This window comes from Vulpes lagopus, chromosome X, assembly GCF_018345385.1.
Source record: "Vulpes lagopus strain Blue_001 chromosome X, ASM1834538v1, whole genome shotgun sequence".
Classification (NCBI taxonomy): domain Eukaryota; kingdom Metazoa; phylum Chordata; class Mammalia; order Carnivora; family Canidae; genus Vulpes; species Vulpes lagopus.
Window position 1 is genome coordinate 106,855,843 of NC_054848.1, and position 23,200 is coordinate 106,879,042.

Genomic DNA, 23,200 nt, shown 5'->3' on the forward strand with positions numbered 1-23,200 from the left:
AATCCTATGGGAGGTTGAATAGGAGAGAGAGTGAGATAAACAATATGACACTGGAAAATCTTATTTGTTCCCATCACATCCATGTTTCTAATTTCTCCTATACTCCTGTGATTTTCGTAAAACTGTGTTTGCGTTTATTATGTGGTGTAAATCTAGAGATTATGCTTTGCATATGGAAAGGGGATCAAAAAGAGATAAAACTTCTCTTCTGCAGTTTTCTTAAGAAACTAAGCCCTAAAAAATAAACCTTCACAGGGTTTTTTGACTGCTCTTTTCCATTAATCTCTATTCCATTATAAGTAAAGCTCTGCAATTACAATGGAAATGTTTGGGGGTCAGCGAGTATAAAGTTCTGAGTAAGGATCTGAGGCAGAGTGTTTGCCTTACTGGGTCAACACTGACTTAATATAGTTCTACTCACGACTACTACTGATTGATAACTGAGCAAAGCTATCTTTCATAAATACTGTGACGAACTCGCCTTATTCACAGACACAGTGGCCATATTTATTGTCATTTGAAGGCCCCAGAGAAGGACCTCCATTGAAAAAAACCTGTGAACCTGCCAGTGTCTGAAATTCTTCCTTTAAGGAATTCATTTCTTTCTGGTAAGCAGTGCCCTCTTTCTAAAAAATGGTGAAGTACCATATGAAATCCCTAACATCTGGGTGTGCAATTATTGCCAGGTCATCTTCCTGCTTGACTTCTTTAAACCTGATGGGTGCCTAAGTCCTGTGAGAGTGTGACCTAACTACTCTGCCCTTGGGAATCAGATGGAAGGTTCTGATTTTCTAATCTCTGCTCCTACTTGCTAACTCTATAAGCTTAATAATTGTTATTTCAGACAAACTTTTGTCAATTAATGTGTCAAATATAGGTTTGTGGTCTTAGAAAATGTTTTCTTGGGGCAAATTAAAGTTTGGTACTATAGTTAGATTTGTATTTCCAAAAACTTGATTTTAGAGTATGCTTTTGGCAATTTTGAGCTTTCCTTAAATGGCTTGTGTAGTTGTGAATTTTTGCTAATGATGTGGCTCAAAAAGGGGATATATATTATTAACACTAAACTTTACATTTCTGTAAAATTGTTTTACTGAAAGTGGGGGTGCCAATACTGTATTAGTATTAGGTTGGACATTGTAATAAGTGGTGGGAAACAAACATGAAATAAAGCTTTAAATGACTTTGTGTAACTTTATATTCTAGAAACAATAGTTGTAACAGAATATAACTGAGAACCCATTTTAATAATAACATTTAAGTCCTTTTAAAAAAAACAAGATTTATTTATTTGAGAAAGAGAGAGAGCACGCACACACATGCTAGCGGGTGGGGGGTGGGCAAGGAGGGCCAGAGGGAGAGAGAATGTCAAGCAGAGGCCCACTGAACTTGGAGCCTGATGCAGGGCTCCATTCCAGGACCCAGTGATCATGACTTGAGCCAAACTCAAGAGCCAGCCACCTAGGCGCCCCTAAGTTATTTTCAAGTCATAAATCTCCCAGATATTTTACTGTTTCCTCACTCTAAGTAAAAACTACATCTTTACTTTCCTAAACATAGCATTTTAGAAATAGATAAAAGTACCAGATAACAAAAGCCAAGAAAGCTGTTTAGCAGTTGATAAAACTAGAACTCAAAGAACTTTCATTTTCTTCCTTCTTAGCAATCTGTAGGGACTTGGGGTTCTGATATAAAATAATTCCCTAAATGGTTTTATAGGGCATCAGCTCCCCCATCCAGAGTTGGGGAATTGGGATTAAAATCTATGGCTTTGTTTTGATTTTGTTTTTGGAGGGGGTGGTCTCTCTCTCTCTTTTTTTTTTTAACAGATGGTCCTAACCTACCTTATAAGTAGACCCCAATGTCCACAGTTGCTTTCACACTGCCTACTGTGGTGCCAGGAATGTTATTATGCTAGATTTTGTTTCTTTGCAGAGGGTCCTAAATGGGCAAAAGGTCGGTACATGAAAAACAAATTCTGTATATGTCTCAGTTTTGCTCAGGGTCTGCCCCAACCCATCTTAGGATACAGGACCATAATACTATGTTACAAAACAGGAAAACAAAGTCACAAATTTAGGCATTCCCAAAACGTGCAATGGGTGAGTCCTTGTCATTGAAGCTGAAAGTGCTGGCAAACATTTAACACTGGCATATCCACTGAAAGTAGCAAGTTTGAGGTTAAAGACTTTCTGCAGTTTCAAACCTCTGAGGTCAGGGATCCATCACTCTTTTGTAACTTCGTAAAAGGAGTTACTTTTGTTTCCACTAAACCTTGAGATTACAGGAAGTGGGGACAGAATGAACTTGAATAGGCGCTTTAAAAAAAAAAATCTAGGGATCCCTGGGTGGCGTAGCGGTTTGGCGCCTGCCTTTGGCCCAGGGCGCGATCCTGGAGATCCGGGATCAAATCCCACGTCGGACTTCCGGTGCATGGAGCCTGCTTCTCCCTCTGCCTATGTCTCTGCCTCTCTCTCTCTCTCTCTGTGACTATCATAAATAAAATAAAATTAAATTAAATTAAAAAAAATCTAGTTTGGTATATTTCAGTAATTCTCCAGCATTCCTAACCCAGGCAGGAGACTTCTTTGGCCAAGGAGTCTCTGCTTTTACAAGTTAATGTATTTTTTTATCCACCAAGAAGGCCATGGCCTATTAGGCCAGGGGTACGGCATATAGTGCCCTAACACAGGTCAAAGAGAGAAAGATGAAGATATTCAGAGAAGCTGGCTTTCCAGGTCCTGAGAACTGGTTTGGCTTCCTGGGTCCAGTAGCCCCTCATGAGACTCACCTACATTTCAATCCTGGAATTTCAGGTGCTATCTTCATCATTGTAAGAAATATATAGGTTGTTTTGTTTTGTTTTGTTTTGCTTGTTACCTTGAGTGTTTCTGTAACTTGCAAAAAATCTTGAAAAAGATTACAGAGAGGCTTACAGACTACCTCAGTTACCAGGGCGTTAATTCTACGGGTACACAGGGAGATAACACACAGGAACCAGGCCTCATAGAGACAATAGCATTGTTAAAGCAAAAACAATAGTCAGGTCTCATGGCCAAACAATGCCACTGTAGGTACAAATGTGCTTAGCTCCCAACTCCACTGGGACTCAGCATTATTATGGTGACTCAGTGACCCTCTGTCCCTTCCTCAGCTTCTCTTCTCACCTCTGGGGAACTTCTTCACAGCAGGCCTCTGTTCTGCTTATTAAGTTGCCTATGTGGGCCTCCCTGCCTCTGTACTACTCTGATCACATCCCTGCCCATTCCATACTCATTCCAGTCTCTAGACAAGGCAGTTTATTGGCTCATATAGCCAAATTCAGTCTAGGATGCAGGGCTACCCTATCAGGTCACCTCACAGGCCTCTGGGCAGCCTGTGGGCCACGGTGGCTGGGTCACATGGGACCTACCCATAAGGAATTTTTTTGGCCACCTGTTCAGAGGGGCCTGTGGATACAGCAGACATTCAGAGGGTCACGAGCAGTAGTAGGGCTATGTAACATATTATCACCTATGCTGTGAACTCACTCAGGAATGAAATGGGAGCCCAATAACACATTGCTGAAAACAGCTGTACACTATTTTGGGATCCAGGAAGAAATACTTAGCAATGCTTAAATAAGTGAGCCTAATAAAACTCATGTTATCTATATTATAAAAAAAAACATGCAAATTCAGTTCTCCTGTAGTCTGCAACAGAACAAGAACTTCATGAAAGAGAAATGTACTTGAAAAAAAAAAAAAACCCAACTCAAACCCAAGCTACTATTTAAAAATCGCTTTAAGGGTTGAAACCATATTCTCACAGTCGGTATTTGGGGAGTTAAGATTTTCTAGAGCCCATACGCAACTGCTATATTTAGAAGTAAAAGATCACTGGGATAGCAGAACTAATTTCTTCTGGTAAGCTTTTCTCTACCCTCAGGTCTGGTTTATAAAATTTTACGTTTGTACATAAGAAGTTTATCGTTGTTATTTTTAAAGGGATTTTAAAAAACCCTTTTAAACTGTTGTTTTGACTATAACAAATATTGATAAGAATCATCTACATAAACAAGTACGTCTCCCTTGAGCTGTGCCTGTCTTGTTGGCTGCTGGCTCGCCAGAGCCTAGCACAGTCCCAGGCATTTAGTTGCTCAATAAATATGTGCCCTATTATAAAAAATATACAGACCTCTTTATTTTCTACGATAAATACGTAATCTGATAAAAAGCTGTGTAGAGGGAAAATATTCTGTACTTTTCTAAAAGAAAGACAAAAAACCCGAAGTTGCTGGGCCAGTAAAGCTGTTGCTTATACTTGGATGTATTAAGTTTCAGGTTTGGAGCTTGAGCACCTCTGAATCGTGGCGTACGAGAGGCAGAAAACTATTGCTGCCCCCTCTCCCCCTCCGCCTTTCCAGAGTCGATCTCCAGCCTGAGAAAGTACCAGAGATAAAGGAGGGGCCTGAGGCTGGGAAAAGAAGGTTGGTCCCCACCCGTCGTTCGTTCATTCATTCATTCATTCATTTGCTCACTCGCTCATTTAATACGCACTAGACACCACACCCTGGGCTGGGAGCTTAGGCCAAGAAGCTGAACAAGAGCCGGCGCCCATCCTAGGGAAATCATAAAGAAATAAGCCAAAGTCGCGTTTCCCAAGCGGAACGGGGGAAGGAGGCCTGTCTTTTCTCAGGAACACAAATCCGTCCCGCCCACCCCATCCACTCCCCCAAGATGGCGCGCGCCGAGTGGGAACATTCCCACGCCTCCGGCTGCCGCCCACCGCGGCCTCCGCCGAGCCCGAGGTCCCCAAGCGCAGCTGCCCCCGCGCCCCCCGCCCCGCCCCGCCCCGCCCCGCCCAGGAGGCCCGGGTGGGCAGCGGCGGGCGATTAGCAGCGCCCCCCGCAAGACGCCCCGCCCTTAGGGTCCAGCACCGCCCGCCCGCGTCGGCGCTTATTGACGCCACTGGAGGCGTGTCGGCGCGACCCGCGACGTCTCGACGTGCCAACAATGGCGACTGCGTCAGCCTGAGCGGGCCTCAGTTTTCCGGCAACCTCTTGACGTTGCCGCGAGGGACACGGGGGCCGCGGCAGCCGCGGGAGCCGCGGGGGTTGCAGGGGCTGCAGGCGACTCCGACCCGGTCGGCGGCGGGGGCGGCGGCGGCGCGCGTGCGCGCTCCCGCCACGCCCTGGGTCGAGCCGCGGCGCCGAGGCCCGGTGGAGCGAGCCAGGTGGGCGGCGGCGCGGCAGGGCTGCAGCCTGCGGCGCGCGCGCGCGCGCGGTGGGAGAGCGGGCGGAGCAGGGGGCGGCGCGGGCGCCGGTCGGCCCCGACCTCCCGGGGGCTGCTGGGGCGCCGCGGGGAGGCGTGCCGGGGGGCGGCGGGACGCGGGCCCAGTGCGACTGACCTCCCTTTCTCTGTAGCCTCCGGCTGCATCTCGGCCTCTTTGCTCGCGCGGACCCTGGCCCTTGCCTAAGTCGGCAACATGAGCGGCAACAACTTGGATGGGAACGACGAGTTTGATGAGCAGTTGCGAATGCAAGAATTGTACGGCGACGCCAAGGACGGCGACACCCAGAAAGATCCCGGTGGAGAACCCGATTCTTTCGGGCAGCAGCCGGCTGACACCCCGTACGAGTGGGACCTGGACAAGAAGGCTTGGTTCCCCAAGGTACGACGGTGGCACGGGCGCCACTGCAGAGCGGGCCCGCCTGGCCAGCCTCGCGGGGCGCCCCTTTTCCGTTTTCTTTGCTGAGGTCTTGAGTTAGAGCCCCATGGATAGTGACGTTTCTTTTTGTTGTTTCTGTTGCCGAACCGATGTTAGAGAAACGTAGATCTTTACCGAGATGTCTCGAGTGTAATTTAATTCTTAAGTCTCTTCTATGCCTTATTAATTTTGTCTGTGAAGGTCATAGTTGGTTATTGCATTGGTTACTGCTTTTTATTGCAAAGAGGAAAAACACCGAGAGCAAATTTAGTAGCTGTGGGTCTCGGATAGCCAACCTCATATACCCTAGGAATCCTGATGTTTGTTTAGCTTATGTACGTTGTGCAAAATGCAGCTTCTTGGTTTTAAAAAAAATAGCCATTTATATCCCTTTATAGATTGAACTTGGTCTGCACCTCTCTTTCCTATCAGATTTTGTCCCTAGGCATGTGTGTTCGAACCATACAACCACAGGCATGGAATATGGATAGAAGATATCTGTGTATATTTGTGTAGAGTGCTTGGAAATTGTTAAGTATTTTATTCCAGGTTGTAAGTAACCGGTGTTACCTTGGTTCTGCAAACTTTTCAGCAAAAGTACCCTGTTAATCGAAGTCTCATGTGGGTGGGAAAAGATACCAGTAGCAATCAACTTGCAAGCTGGTAATATAAACCATGTCTCCATTGTGTAGTTTGACTGTTATTCTTAAAATTATTTGTTTCAATTTTTTATTTTCCTTTTTGTGTTTCTGTATACTTCATTCCCTTTACATTGTTGCATTTATCATTTTGCTGGTTCTGGTCATCCCAGCTCCAGAGCAGATTTGGTTTCCTGAGGACTTTTAACAATAGTCTGATAATGGATTCATTTGTGACTCTTATCTTTTTATGTTATTGAAACCCATAACTCTTGAAACTTTGAGTTTTAAATATTCCCCACTCCTGTATGTGCGTAACATTGACCAGAATGAAGGCAGAACTCCTATTTCTTTCTTTGTGCAACTAGGCTTTTTTTCCCCTAAAAGCCAGGAGGATAGATGGATGTGAGTTGAATTTGTTCTTAGTTTGTTCTGACACTAAATGATAGTGTCATTTAATTAGAGAGTGAAAATAAGCATTTAGTTTTACAATTGTTAGCTGTATTCTCTATATACTAAATCAGTTTCATCTTGGGTTGCATCTGTATGCAACAGACACTCAAATATTTAATGCGTGTATACTTTTGTGTATCTCTGTAGCAAAAGAGACTGTTGTTAGGTTATTGACTGTTGGTTTTTGTTATATTGTTATCTGGTACTTCCTTTATTGTATGTACTTGTAGCCTTAGTCAAGTAGACTGTAGAGAGGTAGTGATTTATAAATGAAACAACTAGAAAATGCGCCAACACCACTTATAGTGCCAATAGTATCCTTAAGAGTTTTGTGTTGATAATCCAAATACCCGTCTTATTTTTTTGTCATTTTATGCACATTTTCTGTATAACATGACTATTCTTGCATTTACACTTTATTTACTACAGCCATTATCTGCAGAAACATTTCTGTGTTCAGTTGTATAACCAAATATGCAGAAATTTATCACAATGTACACTTTTTATGGGAAGAAGTCATTTTTGAATTTCTATTTGTGTGTGTGCTGAATTTTTTGTTTAGATCACTGAAGATTTCATTGCTACATATCAGGCCAATTATGGCTTTTCTAATGAGGGGGCATCTAGCTCTACTGCAAATGTGCAAGAAGTCAGTGCTAGGACTACAGAAGAACCACCACAAAGAAAAACCCCTGAACCCAATGATCCCAAAAAGAGGGGAGAAAAGAGAAAGGCTGAACCAGGCAAGTGGATTTAGCTAGCAAAATATGAATGTAAAAATGTTAAATGTTAGCATGTGTATATATGATTACTGTTTGAAGAATTATAATAGTCTTGAAGGAATCATAAGATGAAGGATTTTTTTATTATTATTATTATTTAGATTTATCCATTGACTTGCACACTAACTTGTGGGCATTGGGGAGGCTATTTCAATTCTGTACCTCAGTTTCTTCCTTTGTAAAATAGAGCTGTTATTAGGGGATCATCAGAAATTCTGTTTTTTAAGGTAATTCTCTGATATTTTTTGAGTTTAATTAAATTGAACTCAAGGCAGTGTTGCCTCAGCTTGGCCATATCCAACACAGTAGATTGAAGTCAGAAGCAATTTATGCATGCAGGCCCAAAGTCAGTGCAAGGATGAGTTTTTTTAAGGTTGTATCAGAATCATTAATATCCAACATACCTAGCCATCCTTTTTCATTTTTTTAAAGATTTTATTTATTTATTCATGAGAGACAGAGAGAGGGGTTCAGAGACATAGGCAGAGGGAGAAGCACGCTCCATGTAGGGAACCCAGTGTGGGACTCGATCCTGGGACCCCAGGATTACATCCTGAGCCAAAGGCAGACACTCAACTGCTGAGCCACCCAGGTGTCCCACTAGCCATCCTTTTTCAGACAAGTCTCTGAAACTAATTATGTGTCAAAAGATTCAGTACTTTGAAATCTGGATAGTGATTTGGGTTAGTTTCTCTTGTTCTAAGGGTAAAAAAAAAATTGGAAGTTTCAAGAAACTGCTACATTGTCAAGATTTCATAATGTGACTCTTACCTTTCCTCGTATGTGTTTTTTTTTCATTTTGATTTTTAGGATGGTTTCATGTTGAAGAAGACAGAAATACAAATGTATATGTGTCTGGTATGTATACTCTTATGTTTGTTTGTTTTAAGTAGGTTCTATACCCAGCGTGGGGATTGAACTCATGACCCTGAACTCAAGAGTACATGTTCTACCAACTGAGCCATCCAGGAACCATCCCCCCCCTTCCTCTTTTAAACAAGTTTAGAGTAGAGAACATATGATTTTTACTTTTCAGCTTCTTTGGAGTCTACTTACATTTGTAAGGAAAATGTTTTTTGTTTATTAAAAAAACTAAGAAAGATTAAGAGTGTGTAACTTTGTATAATATCCTTTTTGTCTGCTTTAGGTAACTTATGGCAGCTTGCCCCTACAGTGATACAAGACTTAAGCAAATATGATTTTAATGTATATTTTAATACATTAAAATGTGAAATTTCCTCAGTTCTATAGATGTGAGATTTTTTACGTACATTTAGAAAATCAAAATTATGTTCATCTGAGTTGCAGATTTCTAATTGGTAGAATGTTTAAGTAACCCTCACTGTTACTGTATGTGCCTTTATAGTTTTTTTCCCTAATGTTCCAGGTTTGCCTCCAGACATTACAGTGGATGAATTTATACAGCTCATGTCCAAGTTTGGCATCATTATGAGAGATCCTCAAACAGAAGAATTTAAGGTCAAACTTTACAAAGATAATCAAGGAAATCTTAAAGGAGATGGTCTTTGCTGTTATTTGAAGGTTAGTTATGTGGTCAAATAAGTTTCTTGTATTTCCATTTTTAACTCAGGAACCAAGGCTATAATTTTGTATAGATGATAACTAAGACTGAGAACTATTCAAAACAGGATGTGAAGAAAACTGAAATTTCAGATTGTGCCTGTGTGTATTGCATTTATGAGGTTATTTACTTGTTCTAGGAAAATATGTTATCAGGTCAAGGTATTATGTAAGTTATGTGACTGAAGTGCTGCTTTTGTCTTAAAAGAACTCTCACTGCAAAGAATATATACTTTAGGACTATATGCATGTATCAACTCAGAACACATTTTAAAAATCCACAAAGAAAAGAAAGCCAGTAACATTTTGTTTGCCCACTGGAATGAATTAGACCAGGGTTTGGCAAACTCCAGCCCACTGCCTATTTTTGTAAGTAAAGTTTTACTGAATGTGGCCACGTTCATTCATTCATTTACTCATTTGTTTATGGCTGCTTTTGTGTTTCAGCAGTGGAGTTGAGTGGCTGCAGCACACACCACGTGACCCACAAAGCCTAAAATATTTATTAACTGTCCCTTTACTTTTTTTTTACTGTCCCTTTACAAAAGTTTTCTGAGTGCTGAATTAGACCATAAATGTAATGATAGCTATGCTTACTGCTTTGAAATGTATTTTGAATGCAAGAGAAGAGAGAGTGGTATTAATAGAAATTTGCAAAACTTTACGTATTCATGGTACCATAAATTGCACAGGGAAAGCTCAGTGTCAAAGGCAGTCATCATTTCTAGAACGTCTCGTACCTTAGAAGCATGTTTTATGCATTACTGCAGAATACAGAAGAAATATGCACAACGATGACATGTACCTATGTCAGGGAAGGTGAAAATAATTACAAAGTAAAATCAGGGGCACATGGGTGGCTCAGTCGGTTAAGCATCTACTGTCGGTTTGGGTCACAATCTCCTGGGATCGAGCCCCACGTCAGGCTCCCTGCTCAGTGGGGAGTCTGCTTCTCCCTCTCCCTCTGTCCCTCCTCCCCATCTGTTTTTTCTCTCTCTCTCTCTCTCTCTCTCGTGTGCACTCTCAAATGAATAAATCCTTTAAAAAACAAAGTAAAATCAAAATGATTAAACAACAGTACTAATACCACAGGTGTGTTGTGAGTGTACAGCATTTCATTGAAATCAGGAAGGGGTAGGGTTAAGCCGACAGCTCTTGGGAAGACTCGTTTTGAATCTGGTTCTTGAACATAATGGAGTTACATGTGGGTATGGCCATTATAGGTAGTTATTAATTTTCAAATACAAGGAGATTTTGAAAGTTTTACTAGTTATTTTTTTTAATTTTTTAAATTTTTATTTATTTATGATAGTCACAGAGAGAGAGAGAGGCAGAGACACAGGCAGAGGGAGAAGCAGGCTCCATGCACCGGGAGCCCGACGTGGGATTCGATCCCGGGTCTCCAGGATCGCGCCCTGGGCCAAAGGCAGGCACCAAACTGCTGCACCACCCAGGGATCCCGAGAGTTTTACTAGTTATTAAAGGGTTATTAATCTGAACAGATTCTTAGGGAGTTTGATTCAATTTTCTAATTTTTTCAAAAGAAAAATGGAGTTCTGGGTAACTTTATAAAAAGAACAAGATTGGCCAACCAGTAAATTAAGTTCCAAAAAAATATAATTAAGGGGCACCTGGGTGGCTCAGTCAGTTGGATTGTGACCCTTGGTTTTGGCTCAGGTCATGATCTCAGGGTCCTGGGATCAAACCCCTCATCGGGCACTGCACTCAGTGTGGAGTCCTCCCTCTCCCTCTTCTTCTGCCACTTCCCCCAACACACACTCCTGAGTGCTCTTTCTCTCTCCCTTTAAAATAAATAAAATCTTTTAAAAATATGTAATTGTTCTAAGATCCATATTTGATTATGGATTCAGGTATTTTTTTGTGTTTTCCTCAGGTCTGCATAGGTCTGACAACTGCCCTTTTGTGTAGAACCCAGAATCCACAAATGTACTTAATGTACTAGCCATCATATAATCATCTTCGTTTAATATCGCAGACCTACATTTTAATTGGTGAACAAAAAAATTAACGGCTGGCTGTTATTCCCAGTTCCTTGAGTCATGTAGTCTTTTAAGTAGTAGTACCTGAGAATTTTAAAACTGTACTGTAGGGATGCCTGGGTGGCTCAGTAGTTGAGCGTCTGCCTTCAGCTCAGGGCGTGGTCCCAGAGTCCCAGGATCAAGTCCCGCATTGGGCTCCCTACATGGAGCCTGCTTCTTCCTCTGCCTATGTCTCTGCCTCTGTGTGTGTGTGTGTCTCTCATGAATAAATAAATACATTTTTTAAAATAAATAAATAAATAATAAATAAATAAATAAATAAATAAACTGTACCTTAAAAGTCACATGAGTCCATTTGCCTCATTGAGAAATCGAGACTCCCAAGAGGTAATACTCCTATTCCAATAATAATGCAGTTTAAGTACCTTCTACATGCCAGTCCCTATCCTTTATGTGCGCTTTCATTTGATTTTGTCAAGAACCCTGCAAAGAAGGCATTTTTCTTCCCATTTTACAGATAAAGAAATTGAATAACTTGCCCAAGTTCACAAAACTGGTTGAGGACAGCTGTGTCTAGAGTGCAGGTTTCCTGATAAGGCAGCCTAGAGTTCTTTATCTCAAAGGAGGTAGTTGTGATGAAATCTTTATTGTCCATATAGTTATTGTTTGTCTAAAAAACCTCCCCAAGTTTCATTTCAGCATGGAAATTCTATCTCATTTTACCTTTTTATAAAGAGGGAATCTGTGGATCTCGCATTAAAGCTTCTGGACGAAGATGAAATTAGAGGCTACAAATTGCATGTCGAAGTGGCCAAGTTTCAACTGAAGGGAGAATATGATGCCTCAAAGAAGAAGAAGAAGTGCAAAGACTACAAGAAAAAGCTGTCTCTGCAACAGAAGTTTGTATTGTTTTTCCCTTTTTGAATGATTTCATTTACATATCCTGGACTATGTTTTGGGTGTAGCTCCTTAGTTGTGTTCCATCAAATGTATGCAGAAGTTATTTTCAAAGAATTTCTTTAGATCATCAGAAACCTTCAGTCATCTCTACTGCAGGATGATCTGGCAGTGGCAACATGTCTATTTCCTGGAGTGTTAATTTGTAATATAACCTGGGCTTCAGTGAGATGAGAAGGCCATCTCTGGAAGAAGTTGAACATGAAGTTAAATAAAATAGTTGAGGCTTGTTTACCAGAGCCATTAGTTCATTTCTAATGTGAATTGACATCAGCTACACCAGGAGCTAAGGCGTCTGTGTAGGCTCATTAGTAGGAGTTAGAAACAGCATCTTTTATGACTGTATTTGGTAGGGTTGTACACGGTGTGTACAGTAAACATCATCAAATGTCTACTAATCCATTCATGTCAATGGGTTTTTTTTGAAATATGCTGGTTTTAAGAAGTTGGCTGAAATGATAAGTATTTTCTTCTATCACAGTGAGTTCTAATAACACTTCTAACACTGCACTCAACTTAATGATAACAGTGCTGATAAAGGAGTTGAGTTGTGATATCCTATAGTTTTTACAGGAATAGGCTAGATACCTACCAATTTTATAAACACCTAGCAATAAAATTTTTGGTTATGTAACAGAGTAGTTTTACATATTTCAATGTAGTTTGGTCTTTATAATCATAAAATGCCTCAAAACCAATACAATTAGAATGTATTTTTTGCCCTCAAAGTGTAGGCATAGATACCAGATAGTCAAAAATATTAAATAATTGGCTCTTTACAGGAATCTTACTGGAACATTTGTAACCAGACAGCAGCCCTGAAAAAAGATACATTCTGGGGATTTCAGACACTGGGTCCATCTTTCACCTGCCCATTAGTTTTACTTCGAAAGTTCTCCAGAAATACATATTGCTGTTTGAGAATCGAATAATTAGCATCACTAAATACTCAATAAAGGTTGATTGTAACAACGCCTTTTTTTCTGTCCTGCAAGTATGAAACAAAATTCAGTTTCTTGTTCCTGCTTTATTGCATTAGGCAGTTGGACTGGAGACCTGAGAGAAGAGCTGGCCCATCTCGAATGCGCCACGAGCGAGTTGTCATCATCAAAAATATGTTTCATCCGATGGATTTTGAGGTAGGAGGTGATATTCCCACTGATGGAAACACTGATGTGTTTTCTTTCATGGGAGTCCCAAGCTTGCTTCACCCCATGTTTTCACATGTCACATGCTACCCCTCCATGTAGTTGTCAAGGTAGGAAAATAGAGCTAAGAGTGCATCAAAGTGTTTAAATTTTCCCACATTCAGCCTAGGGTTCTTTTAGTTGTCCCCCAGGGAACACTGCTTAACACCCACACTGCGGCTGTAAACAGCAGCTACTTTGGGAAATCATTAAAAATATAATCACTGAAAGATTTCTGGGCGCTGCTTATGGATTTTGAGTGCATTTCAACAAGCACAGGCTGGTTTGGGCGGGGAGTCATTTTACACTTGGCAAATGAGAATTTCACTTTGGTACCACAAATTTGATCCTCAGAACAAAAAAACCCTCAGGTTAATGAAATACAGCTCCTGGTGTTTAAATACTAAAGGTGGTTTTTCAAGACCTGATGTTCATACAATGCTTTTGTGGCTATTGGGGGACTTTATAAATATTTAGTGTCCAGGTAAAATTCTAAGAACAGCAAACAAAAGTGAACAGAGGAAAGAAGAGCTGGACAGGTGCAAGAAGTGTGCAAGGTATAGCTTGCCACCAGGGCACCTTGTGCTGGTCTGCCTCTTGTCCTTGGGGCTAGTCTTTTATCCAAACCACAGACGGCACTTGTGCAGCATTAGGTCTTTCTCCTCTCCCTGGAATCTGAAATTAATGACAACCAGTTACACACAAGATAGATAATGACCACAAGTCAATATAAGTAAACATAAAAATAACAAGTCACACAACAACAAAAAAAGGTTCATAATGTGAAACTCCAGATTTACAAATGATCTAGGTGCAACCAAAGACCTTTCTTACTCCTGTGCATTGAAACAGTGAGCATGGCAGTTTCACTGTAGCCCCCTTGGAGAGGACCCCCACATGGTCTGTTGAGCTCCAGCCCAGCCCAGAGTCATGTGGTAGAGTTTGCTGTGCACCCATATGGTCTGTGCATCTTTTGAGATCACTGGGGAGATACATGTGGTCAATTTGTAACATTTGATGTTTCTACTGAGTAGAATCCTGACTCATCTTGAAACACTTTTTGAAACCGTTCCCCTGCCAAATAGAGATTTGAAAGGAATTTAGATGGACCCCAGGGTATCCTATCTATTAGGTATGGCTCCTGATTTCTTAGAGTTCATCTCATTTAAATATTAAATGGCTTTTTAAAATTAGATGACCTATTAATGTCTATGACTTAATGTCCTTGGTTTGATGCATGCATTCCGTATTCTTAACACTTGAATGTGAATATTAATGCAAACTTAATTCAAATTATCTGGAACCTCTGTGAGTAGAAGTCTGTTGTGTAATTACATCTGTTTTTGTGTTTTGCTCCCTGCCTTGCTCATTGAGCCACCTAATTTGAATCTGGCCATCACATTGTGCAGACTTAGTTTCTCCTAGCTTAATGAGTATTCTTTCCTCCAGAAAGCCACATCTAATTTACTTTGACCCCTACAAATTCCCTCCAGTGGATAGTTTTAAAGATAGACATTTCATGCTTGTAAATTCTTTGTTCTTTTTTCAAACACTCCCACTGGTTTAGTGTAAACCTTACTTTGAGTTATAGTAAGTCTTTAAATTACCCTGTTTAGAGCCAAAGTCATCTTAGACTTTCATTTTCATTTATGCTGGTTTGAAAAACTATTCATAACATTTATTATTATCTGGAATAATTGGATGTCCTCTACTAGAATGTGAGCTCCATGAGAGTCAGGGCTCTGCCTCCCTTGTGTGCTATAATATTTCCAGTAGTTAGAATTCTGCCTGGCATCCAGTAGACCCTCAATATGTATTTATTTTACAGACCCTCAATATTTATATGAAGAAAAAGTGAAAGAGTGATTGAATGAGAGCCCTGTTACTCACAAGGCAGAGTCTTTTGCTTCACTCCATGGATAAAACATTTTCTTTTGAGCATCTTTGCAAATGAAGGAAAATGTTCTTTTCAGACACTGTGCCACAGAAGCTGAGAGAGCAGGGACAGGCTTCAGTGCTCACAGATGGAAAAACTCTTGAGTGCTGTCCTTGTTCGCCTACCTGCCTGCTCTTGTGTGGCCTGCCAGCTTGATAAGAGTCTGTAGAGGATCTTGTTCTTTGGTGGTTTTTTTTTTTTTAGGATTTATTTATTTTAGATCAGAGAGAACAGCAAGCAGGGGGAGGGCAGAGGGAGAGGGAGAAAAAGAATAGAGGGATCTTGTCTTTTGTTCTGGGTCTCTATGGGCTTGAACTTCAAAGTGTATCAGTATAAATCTGTCCAACATAGTAGACTGTCCAATAGGGTCGACTCTAGCCACATGTGCTTATTTAAATTTAACTGAAATAGAAGAAAATTAGAAATGGAATTCTTTAGTTGGACCAGCCACGTGTGGCTAGCAGCCTCCGTTTTGGATAATGCAGATACTCATTTGTCACCACAGGAAGTCCTGTTGGACACTGCTGGTGTAGACACTGTATGGCTTGTCATAGAGGTGTGCAGCAGGAGAACATGCTATTGGGCATTTTGGAGAGAGTATTTGATTTGACTAAAGATTCCATGTGAATCTAAAGAATAGTCATCAGCACTGAGCTTTGTTGTGGGAAACAAAAACTGATGGTCAGGTTTCCTGGGGTGTCAGAATGAAATCAGATTCGGGGGGGGGGATATATTTTTATTCCAAATAGTTGACCAGTGTGAGAAGCAAAATACCTAAAAATACTCTTTGGTATCAGGGTGAACAAATGTGAAGGCTAATATTTTTCATGTAACTTCAGAGGGTTTTCAGTATTTAATTCAACACCTTACTTAAAAATGCATGCTTGGGGATGCCTCACTGGCTCAGTCAGAGGAGTGTGTGACTCTTGATCTCGGGCTTGTGGGCTCAAGCCCCACGTGGGGTATAGAGATTACTAAAAAAATCAAACATTGAACTTTAAAAAATAAACGGCATACCTGGCAAATTTGCATCCTAGGAGATGAAGAACCAAAACTGTGATGCCAGTGCGTTAGGTTTCTCATTGCGTACACAGAACTGGCCAACAGCAAAACAACTGAATGTGAGCCACATGTGTAGTTACAATTTTACCAGGAGCTATGGTTAAACTATAACATGAAATGGGGGAAATTAATTTTAATAATGAACTTTATTTAACCCAGTATATCCAAAATATTCTTAATTTCAACATGCGATATAAAAATATTCATGAGTTACATTGTTGTTTCTTCCCCCTTGGTACTAAATCTTCAAAATCTGGTGTTCATGCCATACTTGGAACACACCTCAATTGGGACTAGCCACATTTTAAGTGCTCTGTAGCCACATGTGGTTAGTGGCCACCGTCATGGCCAGTGTAAGTTTAGATTGGAAAGGAATGAGAAACATGATTTATTTCTTCCTGGGAAAACAAAACACCACCCTGGCAAAAAAAAAAAAAAAAAAAAAAAAGAAAAAAAAAACTAAGTGTTGAACAGGAGGTTTCAACTCATCTGTCTGATTTTCGTCTCAAGTCTGTTACTTGCAAAGTGTTGTGTTTAGAAACTTTCCATTCTTAATTATGTTAAAGAGTTTTCCAGAGGAGGGGACTGTTATATTTACGCTTCAGGCCACTATACAGCAGTGAGGCTAGATTAGGTTTTCAAGCTGGTATAAGTGAAAACAGAAATGTACAAAGATTTTGGCTAAAATCTGACATCCTTGTAGGAAAAGCACTGAGACTTTGGTACAAAAATAGAGTGGTTCTCCCCCTCCCCCACAATGGAATCACACTTAAATTTGTTGAATATTTTGTGACAGTTTTGTGTGGTTTTACTATAGTCCTGATTTCCCTTGGTGAATAAAGTTTTGAGGTATTGTCAATTGTTTATCTCGAAGAAGCTTTTTATTGACTGCTCACCATGTGGAAACACCAGTGCTGGGTTCTGTGAGGCATATGAAACTCATTCAAACAAGATTCCCGCCTTTAGAAAGCATGTAGTCCAGTAGGAGCCAACCATGCACACATCCCTATAGGCCACCATATGACTTTCATGCTCTGGTTCCTATTCCTCTTAGGGCTGACAAATCTATCTAAAACAAACAGCATCTTCTCTAAAATGAGATTTTGTAAGTGGGGGAAATCCAGAGTGCTGCCAGCTGTGCCTTTAGAAGGCTCATTTGTAGGGTATTCTTTTATTTTAAAGTTGATATCAGTAACTACCTATCAGTTCTTTATTTTTGCTTTCTGAGAGAACTTTAGGAGGGAAAAGACACTTTTTTTTTGTTCTTTGCAGTTCTTCTTTAGTTGGTGAGGAAAATAAAAACCCGTGAGCAAGATGAAGTTAAGTGTTTCTTAAAAAGCATAAGTCTACTTCAGTAGAAGTTCATATATAGGATGTTTCATTTATATGTTTATGTAGTTAAAATTCAAGTGGATAATGTAACATTTTTTGAGCCCTTTCCATGTACTGGGACTTGAGGAAAGGTTTGTTAATTCCTATTGGTAATCTTAAATGCTTTTGTTGTGGGGTAGATAGTCCACTTGAACTCAAGACCACCAGAAGCAGCAGTTCTTGAGTGCTCTTAATAGACTTACAGTTGTAAGAAAGCAACAGCTAAGAATCTATTTTTTAAAAGATTTTATTTGAGAGAGAGAGCATACACACACACACACACACACACACACACACACACGCGTGCGCGTGCGCGCAAGCCAGGACAGAGTGGGGGGAGGGAGGGGGGAGGGGAAGTGGCAGAGGAAGAGAGAGAAGCAGACTCCCTGCTGAGCAGGGAGCCCTATGTGGGGTTCCATCCCAGGACTTCAGGATCATGACCTGAGCTGAAAGTGGACGCTTAACCTACTGAGCCCCCCAGACACCCTAAGAATGTATTTTCTCGTGTGCTTATTAACAGTGCTTTATTTGTGTGGTTCTGGTGTGATGTGGTAGGAGACAAGATGAACAGGCACCCTTATAAGGGAGGTTTACCCTGTAAGTTAAAATAGAATCTTGGAAGCACAAAGAACTATCTTAGAACACTTAGTCAATGAAAGGGCTATCTCTCTCTGCATGACAGCATTTCTGTAAATAGGCATCTATGCAAAACCCAAAGCAGAAGGCTCTGGTCAGTACACTCATGATGCCCGTGCAGGACAGAGGAATGAGCAGTGTCTGATTGCATATATGTCAGAGGACTTTTCCTGCCTGTACAGCTGCTGTTATTGGGGATTCCCGGTCCTCCTTCCCTGCTTTCCCTCCCCCTCTGCTCCAGCACAGTCCTACTGCTGCCCGCCATTCTCAGCCCTTTCCTCAAGCTGAAAGCAGGGCTGCCCTGTAGCAGTGACTGCAGTCTTGGTGATCTAACTTTAATCCGTTTTGACTTTTTAAGATTTTGTAGGCCTCAGACAAGACTACTTTTAAGTAAAACTTTTTTCGATATGTTGGCTTGTCAAAGCAAGAAATGTGATTTCTCAGGGTTTGTATTTAAAGGGGGCAAACCTGTTTTAATCATGTGTATGTTTGCAGGATGATCCATTGGTGCTGAATGAAATCAGAGAAGACCTTCGAGTAGAGTGTTCAAAGTTTGGACAAATTAGGAAGCTTCTTCTCTTTGATGTAAGTTCGTGGCTTAGACAAATGATTCCTAAAGCCAAGCATTCTTTCCCTTTGAGAAGTTATTCCCAGAGGTCAGTATGCCCCAAATTTTGGATTGATGTTTTTCTATAGTAGGGCTGCTATCTAGTAGTAGTCATCTGTCAACAGTAGTTAGATGAACATGGATTGTAAGTCAGGGCTTGCTAGACTTGGTATGCCTTGGTGATTTCCCTTTATTACTCTAGAGTGTGTGATCAGATGAAAGGAGTACAAGAAAGACGTGTGAGACAGACGTGTGAGATCTTGTGGTTCCCTATTTGCCCCCATTTACCCCTCTTGGTGAATTATTCTCCTCCTCCATATTTGAAGAATAATCAAACAAAATATTCTTCTCTATGTTTCCCTTCTTACTCTGTTACTTCCTAGATTGACACATACTAAAAGGTTCGCCATTTATTGATTGCATACGGGCTACTTTACATGTTACCTCATTTAGTTCTCATGATCTTTTGAGGTAGGTGGGTACTATTCTACCCATTTTACAGATGAGGAAGCTGGGAGTTTAGAGATTGAGTGAGCACCTTGCTCAAGGTCATTTAGCTGCTAAGTGGTAGAAGCATTTCCAAGGACATCATGCTTGGTTCTTGATAGACAAGATTAAGCTAAAGAAGCAGCTAGCTTTGGGGTGCCTGGGTGGCTCATTTGGTTAAGTGACTGCCTTCGCTTGGGTCATGATTCCAGGGTCCTGGGATCGAGCCCTGCATCGGCCTCCCCGCTCAGTGGGAAGTCTGCTTTTCCCTCTGCCCCTTCCCCAGCTCGTGCTTTCTCTCGCTATCTCTCTCTCTCTCTCTCTCAAATAAATAAAATCTTTTTTTTTTTAAAAGAAGCAGCTAGCTTCACGTCACTGGCTGGAGTAAAAAGGAAGAATGGCTTCATACATAAAATCTTGAAGCTTAAGTTATCAAAGAACTCCACTACATACTTATTTTGTCAAATGTGTATGTTTTATTTTTAGTTTTATCATTCATTGCTGCTCTTTCTTCCCTTTCTAGAGACACCCCGATGGTGTGGCCTCTGTGTCCTTCAGGGATCCCGAGGAAGCTGACTATTGTATACAAACTCTTGATGGGAGGTGGTTTGGTGGCCGTCAAATCACTGCCCAGGCGTGGGATGGGACTACAGATTATCAGGTAAATTCTGCAACTATCAAGGGCACATAAATTGTAACAACAATTTAATTTATGTAATTACCAACAAATGCTGATCTAGTGGTCCTTCAGATAAGTTTTGGGCTCAGTTTAATCTGTTTAATGTAACAGTTCTTCTAAATAATACTTTGCATCCAGAGCATAGAAAGAAAAATGTTTTAGTCTTTCCGTTTATAAGCCTGAAATTTTGAGGTGTGCTCAGAATAGTGGTAAGTAAAGGATGGAGAGCATTCAAGTATTAACTTTTTCTTTGATTTCTTAATTTAAAAATTCTGCAGGACTGTGGTGTTGGGCTTTTGTTTAAATGATTTTAAGCTCAACTCCCATTAATCAAGATATAAAATTTTGAAAACTGAATATAGGGAAATGCTCTGATTTCCTAAGAAGAGATGCTGTATGAAATCAGGGTATTTGTGTCAGTATCAGAAGTGTGCAGAGAAGTTGTTATTTATTTTTGCCTAAAACTCATTTTAATGGCAATTCCCCTTTCTCCACAGGTGGAAGAGACCACAAGAGAAAGGGAGGAAAGGCTGAGAGGATGGGAGGCTTTCCTTAATGCTCCCGAGGCTAACAGAAGCCTTCGGCGTTCAAATTCCATCTGTGCTTCGGAAAGGGCAGGGCCTTCTAGGGTAAGGCATTTTTCAGAGCGCCCTAGCACATCGAAAATGAATGCACAAGAGGCCACAAGGGAAATGGCATTTGAAGAACCCATCGATGAAAAGAAGTTTGAAAAAACCGAAGATGGGGGAGAATTTGAAGGAGATGCTTTGGAAAAAGATGCCAAAGAAAGTGGTCCCGAGAAAGAGGCTGAGGAAGGCTGCCCCCAAAAAGAATCTGAAGAAGGCTCCCTCAAAACAGAGTCTGAGGAAGGCTGCCCCAAGAGGGAGCGTGAGGAAGACTACCCAGAGAGAGAGTCTGGAGAAGGCAGTCCTGAAAAAGAGTTTGAAGAGGGTGGTCCTAAAGCAGAGTCTAAAGAGAATGGCCCCGAACAAGAATCCAAAAAGAAGAGGCTCAAAAATGATTATGAAGAGAACGGTCTTGAAAAGGATTCTGACCAAGATGGCCCCAGCAAGGAGTGTGAAGAGGAGGAGAGCCCTCAAAAGGAGTCTGAAGAAGAGGACTCAGAAAGGGAATCCGAAGAAGACTTCTCTGAAAAGCAGTTTGAAGACGGCTCTGAGAAAGAATTTGAAGAAAATGGCCTCGAGAAGGATTTTGATGAGGATGCCTCTGACAAGGAGTTCGGTGAGAACATTCTCGACAGGGAGTTTGAAGACAATGACTCTGACAAATCAGAATTTGGAGATAGCAGCTCTGAGAGAGTGTTTGAGGAGGAAGTCTCTGAGAGGGAGTTTGACGAAGAGTCTGATGACAAGGAAGAAGGGGAAGACACCTATGAAAAGGTGTTTGATGACGAGTCAGACGAAAGAGAGGATGAAGACTACGCAGATGAAAAGGGGCTTGAAGACGTTGATGAGAAGATGTTCGAAGACTCGGATGACAAAGAAGATGAGGAAGGAGTAGAGATAAAGGAAGGTGAGGACGTGGATGATAAGATGTTTGAAGAGGATGATTCCAACGGGAAGCTGTTTGATGATGACGATGAGGATTCCAGTGAGAAGCTGTTTGACGACTCTGATGAGAGAGGGACAGTGAGGGGTGTGGGCAACGTGAAGGAGGAAGGGCCCCTGTCCACAGGCAGCAGCTTTGTCCTCAGTAGCGACGACGATGTCGATGATGACATTTAATCCCTTAAACTTGCTTTGTAGGGAGCTTCCTCCATCCGCATTCTGCCCGCGCTCCAGGGTAATTGCTAGTAGTGTTACATGAACGTGTGCCTAGTGGTAGGATGCCAGCAGAGTAATGCATTGAAGTTTTCACTGTCACCTGTACTTAATGATTTTAAATCTGTGTTAATTGGCTGTTCAGGTAAAACTTCATAGTATAATGCAAGTCAGCTGGATACTTGTCCTTTGTCCAATTTGTTAAGTGCATGCAGAATAATATTTTTTAAAGTATTCTGATTGAAGTTTGTGATATTAAAAAATAAAAATAAGTTGTTAATATGCTGAAACTGAAGAATTGGACTTGGCGTTACATTGCATTTGAAATTCTTGCTGTTGCTTCATTCATACTCAAGTGTGGTGTTTGTGAGGACTTGAAAAAGCCTTTTAGGAGTCTTCTTGCTCCCCACCGCCCTTAGCACTTAACATCCCCATTTCCCCTCCCTAACCCAGAACATGTTACTAAACTTATAAAGTAAATAACACTCTGGAGTTTTTCCCTGCCTAGTCCTTGCAAGTTACTTTCATTTGTTTTCTTTTCCACCCTCTGTCCCTGTGGAAACTGACTCTGAAATATGCGAAAGTGAACTTCCTGAAGTCCCGGCTTTCGTTTTTGGAAATATGGAGGAGATGAGAATTCTCCTATGTACTGCTTGGGTACCTTTTTAGAAGCTGATTGAAATCATTGGAGCTTTCCCCAGAAAGATGTAAGCACACACTACACAGCTTTTTTTGTATACACTTCCCAGAGGTTCATGGATCCCTAGAGTTGAAGATCTATTGTGTCCTGCATACTTCGATTTTTTGTTCTAGATTCATGATGCCTAGTACTGTGCTGAGTTGTGTAGTCCGAATAAAAATTGGAGTCTTTCTTGATTGTGCTTTCCAAATTGAGTATTGGTGAAATGACTTCTGATGTAGAATTAAGAAGTAACTCTCGTGAATTAGAAGCATTAAAATAAACTGCATTGGTGCTTTTTCATTATACCGTCTGTAAGTGTAATCATTAACCCTCTTCAGACCAAAAAAAAAAAAAAAGTGTTCTTATATTTCACGCCAAAGCTGAGAATTTTGTGGTCGCTGGGATTTCTTAAAATCTCAGGATTTTCACCAGGTGTAAGTCCATAAAAGAGCTAAAGAAACTAAAATACAGAAAAGTTGCAGACCAAACTAGTGCTCCTTTAAAGGTAAGCCAGAAGCATTTAAATGTCCCATTTATTGGAGGATTGATTTCCTGAGCGGCAGGCTGCTGTTTCTCTTCATATACAATGGCTGGAACACATAACTAGAACACAGACAAGCTCCAAGACCGTTAGAAGGGGGCTGTTTTCTTTCTGACTTCTCCCCTGCTCATTA

The 23,200-nt window shown here is 41.0% G+C and overlaps 1 protein-coding gene across 1 annotated transcript; it reads left to right on the forward strand.

Annotated features, from left to right (window-relative positions):
• The first annotated feature begins 4,969 nt into the window (after positions 1–4,969).
• Positions 4,970–22,829, forward strand: HTATSF1 (HIV-1 Tat specific factor 1). The gene is made up of 10 exons (XM_041741634.1): positions 4,970–5,214; positions 5,405–5,652; positions 7,342–7,522; positions 8,372–8,419; positions 8,949–9,103; positions 11,878–12,041; positions 13,139–13,238; positions 18,787–18,876; positions 19,908–20,045; positions 20,561–22,829. Exons 2-10 carry the CDS (start codon positions 5,467–5,469, stop codon positions 21,806–21,808), a joined length of 2,310 nt encoding a protein of 769 aa, XP_041597568.1. The 5' UTR covers positions 4,970–5,214; positions 5,405–5,466; the 3' UTR covers positions 21,809–22,829.
• Positions 22,830–23,200: the final 371 nt, after the last annotated feature.

Bases quoted from the DNA above. Each gene is read 5' to 3' on its own strand.
- HTATSF1 (XM_041741634.1), top strand. From the start codon at position 5,467: ATGAGCGGCAACAACTTGGATGGGAACGACGAGTTTGATGAGCAGTTG. The intron at 8,420-8,948 runs GTATGTATACTC...CTAATGTTCCAG, and splicing joins TACAAATGTATATGTGTCTG to GTTTGCCTCCAGACATTACA. The intron at 13,239-18,786 runs GTAGGAGGTGAT...GTATGTTTGCAG, and splicing joins TTCATCCGATGGATTTTGAG to GATGATCCATTGGTGCTGAA.